The sequence below is a fragment of the Stegostoma tigrinum genome, chromosome 18 (assembly GCF_030684315.1).
Source record: "Stegostoma tigrinum isolate sSteTig4 chromosome 18, sSteTig4.hap1, whole genome shotgun sequence".
Lineage (NCBI taxonomy): Eukaryota > Metazoa > Chordata > Chondrichthyes > Orectolobiformes > Stegostomatidae > Stegostoma > Stegostoma tigrinum.
The window spans coordinates 11,161,689-11,176,394 of NC_081371.1; the positions used below are offsets into that span (position 1 = coordinate 11,161,689).

General features: G+C 43.5%; 1 protein-coding gene across 5 annotated transcripts in view; it reads right to left on the reverse strand.

Annotated features, from left to right (window-relative positions):
- LOC125460805 (A disintegrin and metalloproteinase with thrombospondin motifs 20-like) overlaps positions 1-14,706 on the reverse strand; it is a 357,534-nt gene that overhangs the window by 159,589 nt on the left and 183,239 nt on the right. For all 5 annotated transcript variants that reach the window (XM_048548796.2, XM_048548795.2, XM_048548794.2 and 2 more), the window contains 4 exons: positions 8,530-8,675; positions 5,295-5,476; positions 5,077-5,213; positions 1,339-1,456 (listed from right to left, as the gene is read on the reverse strand). In XM_048548796.2, coding sequence (XP_048404753.1) covers positions 1,339-1,456; positions 5,077-5,213; positions 5,295-5,476; positions 8,530-8,675 — 583 coding nt within the window. The remainder of the gene's footprint in view (positions 1-1,338; positions 1,457-5,076; positions 5,214-5,294; positions 5,477-8,529; positions 8,676-14,706) is intronic.

Genomic DNA, 14,706 nt, shown 5'->3' on the forward strand with positions numbered 1-14,706 from the left:
TACTAAAGGAAACCACCTGGACTAGATTAGCTCTCTGCAGATACAAATGCCAGTCAGTTGAGTATATCGTTTAAGCAGATGCCAATCCAAAATAACTTTGTTTCCGATTACAAAAAAAAGCAAGTATTTGAAATTCACTTAAAAAGCCTTGGGCTGAATATTGCAGGTGAAATAGTAGTGAAAATATCAGTGCTCACTGTCATCGCTCAGTGATATTATAGCAACTCCTGACATCCACAAACGCGCATGTAAATCTAGAGAGTTTGTAGTCATTGAGATTTAAGCAACCTGTGACCAATGAACTGTGAACTTTAACCTTCTACTCTATTTTTTATTATTAAGATCGTTGAAAGTGTTAAACCCTAACAAATATAGCATAAGAAATTTTTATTGGCATAGTAAATTAAAATTACTGCTAAACAGATTTTTTTTAAAAGTGTGGAGCATCATTTCCTCAAATATTTTGAAAATCTATAATTATTAAAATAGTAATTTTTTTTCAGCTTGTGATCAGTTCCTATATTGATTCATTATGTATATATGTCCAAATAGTTATTTAGCTTTTGTACAGTGTCCTAAAATGTAAATAATAATCCCAACTCTCTATCTGCTTTCTGATGTGGAGGTACCAGTGTGGAACTGGGTTGGACAAAGTCAGAAGTCACACGACACCCGGGTTGTCATCCAATAGGTTTATGTGAAATCACAAGCTTTCTAAGCACTGCTCCTTCACTTCACCTGATGAAGGAGCAGCGCTACGAAAGGTTGCGATTTCAAATAAACCTGTTGGACTATAACCTGGTGTCATGTGTGGCTTCTACTTTCTGACGTTTGAGAATTTTTAAAATGCTTGGCTGGCCAGACTATCCATTGTGTTCAAGATTTCTGGCACCACAGTTACGACCAAATAAAATGTCAGGTTTGAATAGAGAAAATCAACACTCTAAATATTGCAGCTTTGTTGCTGAATTCAAAGTCCAGGATATATGTCAAAAAAGCATACTAATGATGAATTAATTTTCACTATTCAACAAATGAACACTCTATCAATTAAAAGTAAAAATAATTAATTCTCAGTTGCACAAGCAATCGCCAGATTTTACAGTCCTCCATCAGTATGCTTTTACTGTCAGCAATTGAAATTTCACAACTATGACCTGGATCTTAACTATTCTTATGGTTAGAAATGTAAAGCTAGAATCCAAGATGTAACATGCAACACTGGTGTTTTAAGAGTAAAAAACTTATTTCAAAACCTGGGGCACCACTTTTAAAAAAAGCTCTTGTCCGCACTGGTTCAGTTTCTTATTCTCAATCCATGCATCAAACACAACTTACCATATTGTGCATTATCAAAAGTGCCAGCCAGAGTCCGACATGAGGAATTATCTCCACCACACACTCCACACTTATCCCGCCTGGCTTTGGAATTCAGTACATGATCACATCCAGCTTGCTGCAAAAGAACAAATTCGGGATTAAATATAGAAGAATAAATATCATAGAATGTGTAATCTCCCAAACATGACTAATGCACCATTAACAGTTTCTATCATCTGTCAAGTAAATTAGGAGAGTAGATAAAGCCATCAATAAACATACAGCTTGTCCTCGTTGCGAGTGCACAGGAAGATTACAGACAAATCTTGCCTGGTGCCAGTTTCACTAACAAAGCCAGATACTCTGCATTTGACAAGTCACCGTTGGGCCAAAAAATAAGATATCCAATAAAGCATCAATAACTGAAACCAAACACTAAGAGGAATAATAAAAATGCTGCACTTATTGCTCAGATAATAAAATGTGAGGCTGGATGAACACAGCAGGCCAAACAGCATCTCAGGAGCACAAAAGCTGACGTTTCGGGCCTAGACCCTTCATCAGAGAGGGGGATGGGGAGAGGGAACTGGAATAAATAGGGAGAGAGGGGGAGGCGGACCGAAGATGGAGAGTAAAGAAGATAGGTGGAGAGGGTGTAGGTGGGGAGGTAGGGAGGGGATAGGTCAGTCCAGGGAAGACGGACAGGTCAAGGAGGTGGGATGAGGTTAGTAGGTAGCTGGGGGTGCGGCTTGGGGTGGGAGGAAGGGATGGGTGAGAGGAAGAACCGGTTAGGGAGGCAGAGACAGGTTGGACTGGTTTTGGGATGCAGTGGGTGGGGGGGGGGAAGAGCTGGGCTGGTTGTGTGGTGCAGTGGGGGGAGGGGATGAACTGGGCTGGTTTAGGGATGCAGTGGGGGAAGGGGAGATTTTGAAACTGGTGAAGTCCACATTGATACCATATGGCTGCAGGGTTCCCAGGCGGAATATGAGTTGCTGTTCCTGCAACCTTCGGGTGGCATCATTGTGGCAGTGCAGGAGGCCCATGATGGACATGTCATCAAGAGAATGGGAGGGGGAGTGGAAATGGTTTGCGACTGGGAGGTGCAGTTGTTTGTTGCGAACTGAGCGGAGGTGTTCTGCAAAGCGGTCCCCAAGCCTCCGCTTGGTTTCCCCAATGTAGAGGAAGCTGCACCGGGTACAGTGGATGCAGTATACCACATTGGCAGATGTGCAGGTGAACCTCTGCTTAATGTGGAATGTCATCTTGGGGCCTGGGATGGGGGTGAGGGAGGAGGTGTGGGGACAAGTGTAGCATTTCCTGCGGTTGCAGGGGAAGGTGCTGGGTGTGGTGGGGTTGGAGGGCAGTGTGGAGCGAACAAGGGAGTCACGGAGAGAGTGGTCTCTCCGGAAAGCAGACAGGGGAGGGGATGGAAAAATGTCTTGGGTGGTGGGGTCGGATTGTAAATGGCGGAAGTGTCGGAGGATAATGCGTTGTATCCGGAGGTTGGTAGGGTGGTGTGTGAGAATGAGGGGGATCCTCTTGGGGCGGTTGTGGCGGGGGCGGGGTGTGAGGGATGTGTCGCGGGAAATGCGGGAGACGCGGTCAAGGGCGTTCTCAATCACCGTGGGGGGAAAGTTGCGGTCCTTAAAGAACTTGGACATCTGGGATGTGCGGGAGTGGAATGTCTTATCGTGGGAGCAGATGCGGCGGAGGCGGAGGAATTGGGAATAGGGGATGGAATTTTTGCAGGAGGGTGGGTGGGAGGAGGTGTATTCTAGGTAGCTGTGGGAGTCGGTGGGCTTGAAATGGACATCAGTTACAAGCTGGTTGCCTGAGATGGAGACTGAGAGGTCCAGGAAGGTGAGGGATGTGCTGGAGATGGCCCAGGTGAACTGAAGGTTGGGGTGGAAGGTGTTGGTGAAGTGGATGAACTGTTCGAGCTCCTCTGGGGAGCAAGAGGCGGCGCCGATACAGTCATCAATGTACCGGAGGAAGAGGTGGGGTTTGGGGCCTGTGTAGGTGCGGAAGATGGACTGTTCCACGTAACCTACAAAGAGGCAGGCATAGCTGGGGCCCATGCGGGTGCCCATGGCCACCCCCTTAGTCTGTAGGAAGTGGGAGGAGTCAAAAGAGAAGTTGTTGAGTGTGAGGACGAGTTCCGCTAGGCGGATGAGAGTGTCGGTGGAGGGGGCCTGGTCGGGCCTGCGGGACAGGAAGAAGCGGAGGGCCTTGAGGCCATCTCCATGCGGAATGCAGGTGTACAGGGACTGGACGTCCATGGTGAATATGAGGTGTTGGGGGCCAGGGAATTGGAAGTCCTGGAGGAGGTGGAGGGCGTGGGTGGTGTCACGGACATAGGTGGGGAGTTCCTGGACCAAAGGGGAGAAAATGGAGTCCAGATAGGTGGAGATGAGTTCGGTGGGGCAGGAGCAGGCTGAGACGATGGGTCGACCAGGGCAGGCAGGTTTGTGGATTTTGGGAAGGAGATAGAAACGGGCCGTGCGGGGTTGGGGAACAATGAGGTTGGAGGCTGTGGGTGGGAGGTCCCCTGAGGTGATGAGGTCATGAATGGTGTTGGAGATGATGGTTTGGTGCTCGGGTGTGGGGTCATGATCGAGGAGGCGGTAGGAGGTGGTGTCGTAGAGTTGGCGTCTGGCCTCGGCGATGTAGAGGTCAGTACGCCATACTACCACTGCGCCACCCTTGTCTGCGGGTTTGATGGTGAGGTTGGGGTTGGAGCGGAGGGAGCGGAGGGCTGCCCGTTCTGCGGGGGAGAGGTTGGAGTGGGTGAGAGGGGTGGAGAGGTTGAGGCGGTTGATGTCTCGACGGCAGTTGGAGATGAAGAGGTCGAGGGAGGGTAGGAGGCCTGGGGGTGGTGTCCAGGAGGAGGACTTGTGTTGGAAGCGGGTGAAGGGGTCAGTGGAAGGAGGGTTGGGTTCCCGGTTGAAGAAGTAGGCATGCAGGCGAAGACGGCGGAAAAACTGCTCTATGTCCGACCGTGACTGGTATTCGTTGATGTGTGGTTGTAGGGGGACAAAGGTGAGCCCCTTGCTCAGCACTTATTGCTCATCCTAGTTGCCCTCAAGAAGGTGGTGCTGCTGCAGTCACTCTGGTGCTCTTAGCAATGGAGTTCCAAATTTTGACCCAGCAGTAGTGAAGGAACAATGGTATAGGATGGTGTGTGACCTGGAGAGGAAGTTGTGGGTGTTGGCATTCCTATGCATTTGCTGCCAGGGCTGAGGATAGAGGGAGAGGCACTACAGCCCATCAACTGGGGCTGAGGACTCCATACGATAGGGGCAGGGCCAGGAACAACCATGGAGTCCCTGATTTCTAACTTGGACCTGCCTGCTGCCCTTGTCCTTCTCAGTCATTAGAGATTGGGGTGTTTGGAAATTGATATTCCAAGAGGCTTCATGGGTTACTGGTGTTTAGCAGTGGCAGAGAATTGAATGTTTAAGGTGGTTGTTTCAATGATGGACAAAGGGCTGCTTTGTTTGGATAGTGCCAAACCTCTAAAACATTGTTAGAGCTGCACTCATCCAGTAAGCCCAGGCTCAGTTGTCACAGACACACACACACGCCTCAGGCTGGCATGCCAAACATATAGGTTTCCCAACCTCTCGGTACCAACTCTCAAATGTTTTCCACTTTCCTTAATGTTTACACAGCTCCAGCTCAGTTCTCACCCAGCTCCACATCTGGAGGAGAGGTTAAAGGTATTAGGTTTGCAATTAAATGCAATTCTCAACCTACCCTGCACAAGCCTTGCACGCAGATATCATTTGTATCAGGCCCACAAGGGGTACCGTCAGTGGCACGGTCTTTCAGTTGATAATATGCTGTAGTTCCAGCCACACGGCAGAAAAGTTTGCACCGATCCTTCATCAGAACTGTAACAACAGAGTAAAATGTAGTACTGACTCCAAACATCACAGGTTTCTGCTGCGTTGCAAATATTTTGGAATACTTACTGCCACTGTACTTTGGAAGCCAACGAACATTTGGCGGCAAACCATTGATGTTAAAATGCTTCCCATCAAACTCTGAGCATTGCTCTTCTCTGAAGTCCTTCCTCCCCTTCGGACAAGGGTCTGTGTTACAGGATCGGAATTTCATTCTGCGACCCACACAATACTTCCCACCATTTCTGGGTCTGTTTGGGACAAAAGCCAGTAGCTCAGGGCAGAAGCAACACGTGATTCAAATGACTTGGGCAGTAAGCAAAATCTTAATGTTGTGTCAATAAGAGTTACCACCTTTTATGTCGCGCCCTGGAACGCCATAGTGACAACACCAAGAACTTGTTTTCAGTCAAGCACAGAATTTAAATGCATCATTTTGTCAGAGTTGAAATTTATGAGTTACATTGGATCATTAATCTCAATACAACAACTATGTCAAACTACGTGTAGGCAGCAAAATTAACTTTGTTCAACAACTTGCAGTCCAGTGATAGGAAACCAGACCCAAGTCTCAATGTCAGCTGATAATCTGATAGAATGACCTCTCCATTGAAGACCATTGGATGTAGCCAGCTACCAGTAGCAGACCCATTGGGTGAGGTCATGGTCCTTATGAGAAAAGCACACCACCATTCTTTGATCTACAATTTCTACTGACTTGCTTCTTAAAACAAGGTAATGGATGGATCTCAAACAGACTTCTAAACAAGATCAGATGGCGATCTGCTCGTTTGAAGATTCACTTGATTCCCTGGTCATCACAAGGCCAGTCTAAGTCAATGTAAATTGTCAAGACTGGAAACTACAATTCGTAGACTGAACCCATTGTCCAGGAAACATCAGCATAAGGTACATCTATCCAATGCATTTGATGAAGGATGAGTGGAGAAAACTATTTCTGGTGACAGAAGAGTCAGCAACCAAAAGTCTTTAAAATGGTTGAAACATGAACCAGAGACAAGATGAAACTTTTATTTCATGTAGTGAGTGCTTATGAACATGTTTTGTTTTATTAACTCATGGGATATGGGTATCGCTGCCTGAGCCAGCATGTCTTGCCGATCTCTATTTGTCCTTGAGAAGGACTGCCTGAAATAATATCAGAAATATAATTAATCATGGCTTTTGGAAGAAAATTGGATAAATACTTGAAATAAGATAAAAGCAGACGACTGTGGGGAAAGGCTTAGGGAATGTGACGAATTGGGTGACATTCTTCAAGATCCCAATACAGGTAGTATCATCGAATCCCTACAATGTAGAAGCAGGCCAATCAGCACATTGAGCCCAACCCTCCGTAGAGCATCCCACCCAGGCCTCACACCCTACCCTATTCCCGCAACCCCGCATTTCCCGTGATCAATCCAAGTAACCTGCACATCTTTGGACTGTGGTAGAAAACCATAGAGCCCAGAGGAAACCTGCATAGGCACAGGGAGAACGTGCAAACACCACACAAATAGTTGCCCAAGGGTAGAATCAAACCCAAGAATCCGGGGCGGCGAGGGAGCAGTGCTAATCGCTGAGCGACTGTGCTGTCCAGGCAGGAAGGGCTAAACTCCCTTCTTCAATGCTTTATCATTCTATGAGTCTACATAACTGTTATCAAGAGGTAGCGTACTAACCAGGAACAAGCTCACCAATTGCTGCATTGTTACTCTATGTAGACATCTGTCTTAAAGATGATTGTCAAAGGGATTGTTACATCAAAGAAAATTACAGATAACATAGCAGGTTTATTCCAGTAGTCTTCAGTCATCTAATTTTGTCAAAACTTCTCATTTAAGCATGGATCTGAACTGTCTCCATTGTGGTGTGTTTGGTTACAATATGGCCAATATTCAGCTGGTCTTTCCACTTCTGCCTATTACTTTAATTCATGACAATAAGACTATACTGTTGTCTGCAAGGTTACAGCCCATATATTGGATGGTCAATGCTGAGATTTTGTTCTTCTGTCATTTTCCTGACACACAGATCACAAATATCTTGGCCAAAAAGAGGTACTGAGAAATATCCTCACTTAAAAGGGAAATTTTAAAGTAGAGACCATGGGGGAAGAGAGTTCAGGAATGCTCATCTTGGAATCATGCACAGCCACCCTGTGATGTTCCCATTGTTTGTGGAAAGTTATGGGCTAGATGCTGAATGAAAAAAATGTACATTCCCGAGCACTGTGGCCAGTGTTGAATAGAGTGGAATCTGTATTCTCTTGTTGGGGTTACAGTCCAAAAATGTGCAGGTTTGATGAATTGGCCATGCTAAATTTTCCATAGTGTCCAGGGGTGGGCAGGCTGGGTGATTAGCCATGGGAAATGCAGCGCTACAGAGAGGGTGTCTGGGTCAGATGCTGTTTGGAGGGTTGCTGTGGACCTGATGAGCCAAATGGCTTGCTTCCACACTGTCGGGATCCTATGATTCAATGAGAAGTCTCATGTTTTGAAACCAAAATGCAAAAAATGCAAGATAAAGTCCATACTGAAAGATACAGGTGTGAAGATTAGTCATATTAGACTTGAAACATTAACTCTCTTTGTCTTATCAGAGAAGCTGCCAAACCTATTGAATTTCTGTTTTTATTTCAGAGCTCCAGCCTCTGCAGTATTACCATACTGAAAAACATTCACAAGGTGAATTTTAAAACAAATTCTAGATTTCTCTTCAAAGCATCAAAATGTCGCTAATATTTAACATTCCTGGTAAACAAATTACTGTGATCTTTTAAGACGTATGCAATGGTTGAACAACAAACATTAAATCAATTAGAACAGTAAAGCAAAGTAAACAGAACACTGCAAACACAAAGCAATACAGTTTGTGATTGCCTATATAAAAGAGCATCATCTTAGTCAAATTGACCTCAAAAGGTGTGGAACAAGAGAGTTTGCCTTTATATATGTTCCTGTCTCTTTGTATGACTGAATTTTATTTGCTTTTATGTACGCTGATTGAACAAAGAACAACTAATACTGCTCTGTGGAACTGTCTGTCAACTTTGAGATTTGGTTGAGGGGCCTACAGTTAAAGAACATGCAATTTCCTTCCTTAAATGGTGTTCAATAAAGCTCTTGTTGACATTGTTAGTTTTAGGGGCTCAGTAACAGTTTAAGAATGTAGTTGGGAAGACAAGACACTTGAAAATTAGACAGATACAGTTGAGGATCATGAATTCACTGGCTCTGGTCACCCAACGCAGAAAACCACTTTAAATTAAATAAAGCACCATAATTCAGAGGAAACTTACTCTGGCTTGTTGCAGTCTCTTACTGCACTCCTTATCCCTCCACCACATGTCCGCGAACATGCTCCGTATGATCCCCAGGGTCCCCACTCTCCATCCACTGGCCTCGCTGCCACTTCCTTGTTCACGCAGAGCCCATGCTGACAATGCTGCATCATAAGGAACAAAAGCAATGTTTTAATATTATCTAGTGGCTGAGAAAATGTGTCCCTTCACGGAAAATAGCTGAGGGAAATCTTAAAGAGGATAAGCTCAACCATTGCCATGGCAAGGTAGAGCCATTAGTCTCAGCTGGTCAATCGAACCTTGATCTGTGGCACCTACTGTAGACTGTATGTTGGCTCAATCTTGATTATAACTCGAAAACTGCTAATCCTGAAACACATTTTGGTCAATGAACTCAAAGCTAACCTTTACCAACCTTTAAGGATCTTTGAAAATCACTGTTTATGAAGGACAAATATGAAGAATATACCTTCTTGCACAAGGTATCAAAGGGCTTCTGCATAAGAAAAGCCATGGAATCAAGTCTACTTTCCCTTTACCTGGGCTGTTGGATTTCTCTCAAAGAATTTGGTCTGATATGATTTAAGACAGTCTGCAGCCTCAGGCCCAGGTCACTGAAACAGACCGTTACAGGCATGAGTTCAGGAAGGTCTACTCCTGCTCCTATTTCTTGCCTTCTTGCGTGTGCTGTCACCATCCTGTAGATAGTCTTAATCTCGATTCTATGTGATGTAGTTAAGGACAGGTACCTGTATCAACTGGTTTAACTGTCTCAATAAACAATTGTGCCCAGGAGTGGAGATTGTTTATATATTTTAGGAGATAACCTAAGTGATAAATTTTGATTTGCATTCCTTTCTAGCAAGCTTCACAGAAATGTGACTAATTTATGTGCCTGTGCTTTGCAACTTGTCTGATGCTCAGGTAATTGACATTTCCAGTGATTTTTTTTGTCATTTGAAAGTTCAGGCTTTCCTGTCATTGTAGCTTCTCATCACGAAAATGGTGACAGGAAATGAGCAAATTCTCTGTCTTACAAAAACGTTTGGAGGATCTGGGAAATCTAAATAGTACAGTGCTAGCATTGAACTGAATTTTAGAATGTGTCTACTATGAAAGTTGAACAGCAGCAAGGAAATCAGCAATGATTGTGTCATAGAGTTACATAAAGGCCTCAAACTGATGCAATATTTACCACATGGAGACACCAAGCTTTCTTCTGCTGTGTGCTTTCAGATATCAAAAAGAGAAACGAAAAATAAAAATTGTACACCAGTTTACTGTAGTCAGATTCTGTTTGACAACATCCCTGTGAAAGGCCTTGGAATGTTTTATGACTTTGAATGCCTTATCTAAATGCACTCAGTTATTCCATGACCTCCAGTGCCTTGTACTGGAAGAATTCAGGAACGTGCTCACAAAACCCCGCAAAGAGAGATTCTCAACATCCACCATAAATTCAAGATGGGTACCAATTGCTGACCAATCTGTGTATAAATGAAACAAGGAGTTGCGGTGGTGTCCTTTTTTTTTGAAGAGAGGTTATAAGACAGAGGTGCTGAAGTGGCTACTTGAAACAACTTAAGTAAAGAACTTAGGAGGCCTTCAGGTTTTTTTCCCCCCCCAAGTTGGAACAATGGAAGCAGCCTGATTGGGTGGGACCAGCTCAATCAGAGCCAAATTTCAGGGTTTTAATTCTTTTTTCAGTAACATCAAAAGCTGTTTGGAGTCCCAAAAGTGTCGGAAGCTTCAATGGAAGTCTCTTGGCTGCTACCCTCTCTGAATTTTCTCTTGATATTTCTTCTTCCTGGATTGGAGAACTGCACATAAGAATCTGCATCTGAATTAGCCTTTTTGCCAAGGGGTATGTTTATGGGATGTTACTCTATTGAAATAGTTAATTAGTAATAGGTACAGTATCTATTATTCAGTTAAAGTTTTCCAGTAGTTCTTCTAAATTCTTCTTTCTTCTGTTTGTGTTTTAGCCTAAGTGTTTAAATGAACTGTGCTTTGCTTAACATGAAATAGTTTGACCAATTACATTACATCTGGAACACACACTTCATGTCTACCTTTAAAATAAGAAAACGTTAGGGTGCAGGCTACCTACTGAAAATATTTTAAGGGGGTCCAGTCTGGACCAGAGTGGCAGGGGAATACAGCAACAATAGTGTCCCCACTACTCCCAGGTTAGAAGTTAACACCACTGGCAGCAAGCTAACAGCTGACATGGGGATAGCAAGAACCGCACATGCTGCATTCAGAGACAATGCAGTACGGAGCTGGAGGGACACAGCAGGTCAGGCAGCAGAGGAGCAGGAAAGTTGACATTTCAGGTCCGGACCCTCCTTCAGAAATTCGGAAATTCTTCCCGAACTAAAATGTCAATTTTCCTGCTCAACAGCTAACTTGGGATCTCTTTACAGTGCTACACTAAGCAATGTGAGGTGAAAGTCCAACACAAATTGCCATTTCAAATCAAAATTACACTAGGAATGGCGACTGATGGTTTGAAATTGACAATCTGGAAAGAAAACCCAATTAAGGGCAGACTGTTGTGAAAGATATTAAACATTAAACAGTATAGCTGAGGTAAACCTAAAGAATTATTTCAAAGTAAACCAATTGAGTATCAAAAAATAAGCTGATGAAAAGTAACAACCAGTGTGAAAGATGGAAGAATGGTAAAGGTGTGGAATAGATCATTGGGTTTGTGCAAAAGGAATTTGATGTGATTTTGAGAGTGTTAATGCTTTGGAAGAATAAGCATTGGTATGCTAAAGGGAGTTTCTCAGTCTTCTTATCAGTCAAACCTTAGCTTCAAGAGTTGTGGCAACATAAAATGTATTCTAATATTATTTTGTTAGGTCAAACATCTCTCAAAGCAGCCCTTCGTTTTGATACAAAAAACATACAGCTCTCAAACACTGTACACTAAGGAAAGTGAAGCTCATACACAAAAACATATAAAGTGCAACCTTTAAATATCATGGCCATACAGGTCAGAAACAGACTCATCAGTCCAACCCATAAATGCCAATCAAGTTTCCGAAACCAAACAAGTCCTGGTTTACCTGCATTTTTCCCATATCCCTCTAAACCTTTCCTATTTATGTTCCTGTCGAAATGTCTTTGAAATGCTGTAACTGTACCTGCATCTCCGAATTCCCCGGACAGTTCATTCCATATACGCACCACTCTCTGTGTGAAAACTTGCGTCTCAGGTTCCTTTTAAATCTATGCCCTCCAGTTTTGAACTCCCATACCGTGGGGAAAATACCTTTGCGTTTCACCTTATTGATGGGTCTCATGATGTGATAAACTTCTATTAGGTCACCGCCCCAACATTCTATGCTCCAGGGAGAAAAGTTCCAGCTTCTCCTTATAACTGAAATCTTCCATTCCCTGTAACGTCTTTGCAAACCTCCAATTCCATTAAACTCTCCAAAGGTGTATTTATTTCCTCTCCTCCTTTGCACTTTGAACATTTAGCAATTATCGGAAAAATGTGGCACTGAGCCACAGGCCAAGCTGGTTTTGAAAAAAAAACTTAAGAGGAGAAATAGGAGAGGATTCCAGAATGAAGCAATTCAAATTTGGGATATACAAGAAGCCAAAGTCGGAGGAATATAGATAGCGCAGAGGGCCAAAGAGTTGCGGGAGTTTATCGAGATATAACCAGAGGCTACAAGCCCATTTGAAGACAAGGATGAGAATTTTAAAAATGACATGTTGATAAAACAGCAGCCACTGTTAGGGACAGCACAGGGATACTCGAAGAGCAGATTCTAATATAAGCACCAGATCCTTAGACGAGCTCAGATTTAGTGAGTAACATGGAATGGCTGAATCTGGAATAACTAAATGAACCTCAACCCAGATCAGCTGAAGGAGGGGGCAGATACAGATGTGGAACTAGTCAACCTTGGTGATCTTGGGGTTAAGTGGGATGGTGAGGTTGTAAAACAAAAATCCCAGAACACTGCCTCAAAGAGGAGACAGGTGAGCTATCTCTGTGACTTGTCCACATTGAGCTCCCTAAGAACAATGAAAATCCCCAACATGTTCATAATGGTGAATTCAGTAAATAACATGCCATTGAGTATCAAGGGTGATGATAGATTCTCTCTTGTTGGAGATGGACATTGCTTGTCACTTGTAGCATAAATGTAAATTGCCATTTGTCAGCCCAAAGTCTTGCTGCATTTGGACACGGACTAATTCAGTACCTGAAGAGTCGTGAATGGCGCTGAACATTGCGCAATCATTGGAGAACATCCCCACTTCTAACCTTATGATGGAGGGAAGGTCATTGATGAAGCAGCAAAAGAGGGTTACTCCTGAGATAGTACTCTGAAAACTCTTGCTGAAACACACTGGAGCTGAGATGACTGACCTCCAACAATCACGACCATCTTCTAATGTGCCAGGTGTGACTCTCACCAGGAGAGATTTTTCTCCCTGATTCTATTGAGCTTTGCAAGGTCTCCTCGATGCTAGACTCGGTCAAATGCTGCTTTAATGACAAGGGCTGTCACTCTCACCTCACACCTTGATTTCAGTTCTTTGTCGGTGTTTGGACCAAGAATAAGGAGAAATTCACCAAAGAACCTCGGACAGCACCTTCCAAACCCGTGACCACTTCCACCTAGAAGGACAAGGGTACCAGATATATGGGAACACCACCACAGCCAAGTTCCCCTCCAAGCCACTCACCATCCTGGCTTGGAAATATAATCGCCATTCCTTTACTGTCGCTGGGTCAAAATCCTGGAATTCCCTCCCTAATAGCATTTTGGGCCAACCCACAGCAGGAGGGGTGCAGCAGTTCAAGAAGGCAGCACACCAAGGCAACTTCCCAAGGGCAACTAGGGAGGGACAAGAAATGCTGGCCAGCCAGCGATACCCACATCCCACAAATGAATAGGAAAAAAAAAGGTCAGGAGCTGAATGAACCTGGTGAAACTCCAACTGAAAGTTAGTGAACAGTGCAAATCAAGAGGTGTCTAAATTGGATTGGAGAGGCAGGAGATTTGGAGATTTTTAACATTACTTCACACAACTGCATGTATGGAATGAGCTGGCAGAGGAGATAATGGAGGCTAGTACAACTGAAACATTTAAAAGACATCTGGATGGGTACATGAATTGGAAGGGTTTAAAAGTGACTGACAGTTGACTTCCAAGCTTTGTGTAGGATCAGTCAGGCTCACAATATAGTACGTATGGGTACTGGAAGCTACATTTAATAAGACACAATGCTCTATTCTCTGTCAATAGAAACAGCATACAGACACACTATGCCTGATTCAACTCGACAAAATGTATGGCAGTGGCTTTGAGGTTTATTTCTCAGGAAAATGCCCTGACTAATTTGGTCAATCTGTGGTTTAAAATTCAAACAAAGCTTGGCAGTTAACTAACCAACATTATTAACTGGTGCTTTCTCCATGACAACACCTCTACCAATTAGAATCCACTGCTAGCCAATCAGTACTGTCCTCTCATTCAGTACAAGAGGTTGTTTACTTTGATATTTATTGCAATCTGTCCTGATGGGTGCAAGATGTAGAGTTCAGCAAAAGTGGTTTTATTTCAGCAACTCCTTTAAGCATTGACAGGATAGTATAAATTAATTCCTCATAATGCCAAGACTATCCTGCAACACAGCACTGTGCTTAAAGTATCCAATAGGAGATGAAGTAGTTGGTCAGTAGTGATTAACTGATGCAAATCTCATTTTAAAACCCTAAATTTGAGGAAGGAAGAAAAATCTAAGAAGGATAAGAAAAAAACCATTGTTTGGAAGTCCTGTAAAGGCATAAATTGGTCAAAGAGTCTCACTATCACACAACAAAGATTTGGGGAGGAGAAGGTATATACTAATCATTATACCTCATACTTAGCAATGGACAAGAGGGAGAAAAATCAACGTATCAACCAAACACATAATCAAGGAGGTTTCCAATGAAGAAAGATTAAAATTTAAAGATGTGACGTGAATTATTTATCAAACAGCACATTTTTTCCCTTGAATATTGCTCAGGAATGCAAGATACTTGAAGAGTCTTTCTAGATATAAGAGGTGTGTACAAGTTTCAGACCATCTACAGAAGTATGGACGATTTAAACACAAGGATAAGGACTTTACATTTCAGGTGTGGAGGACCTGGG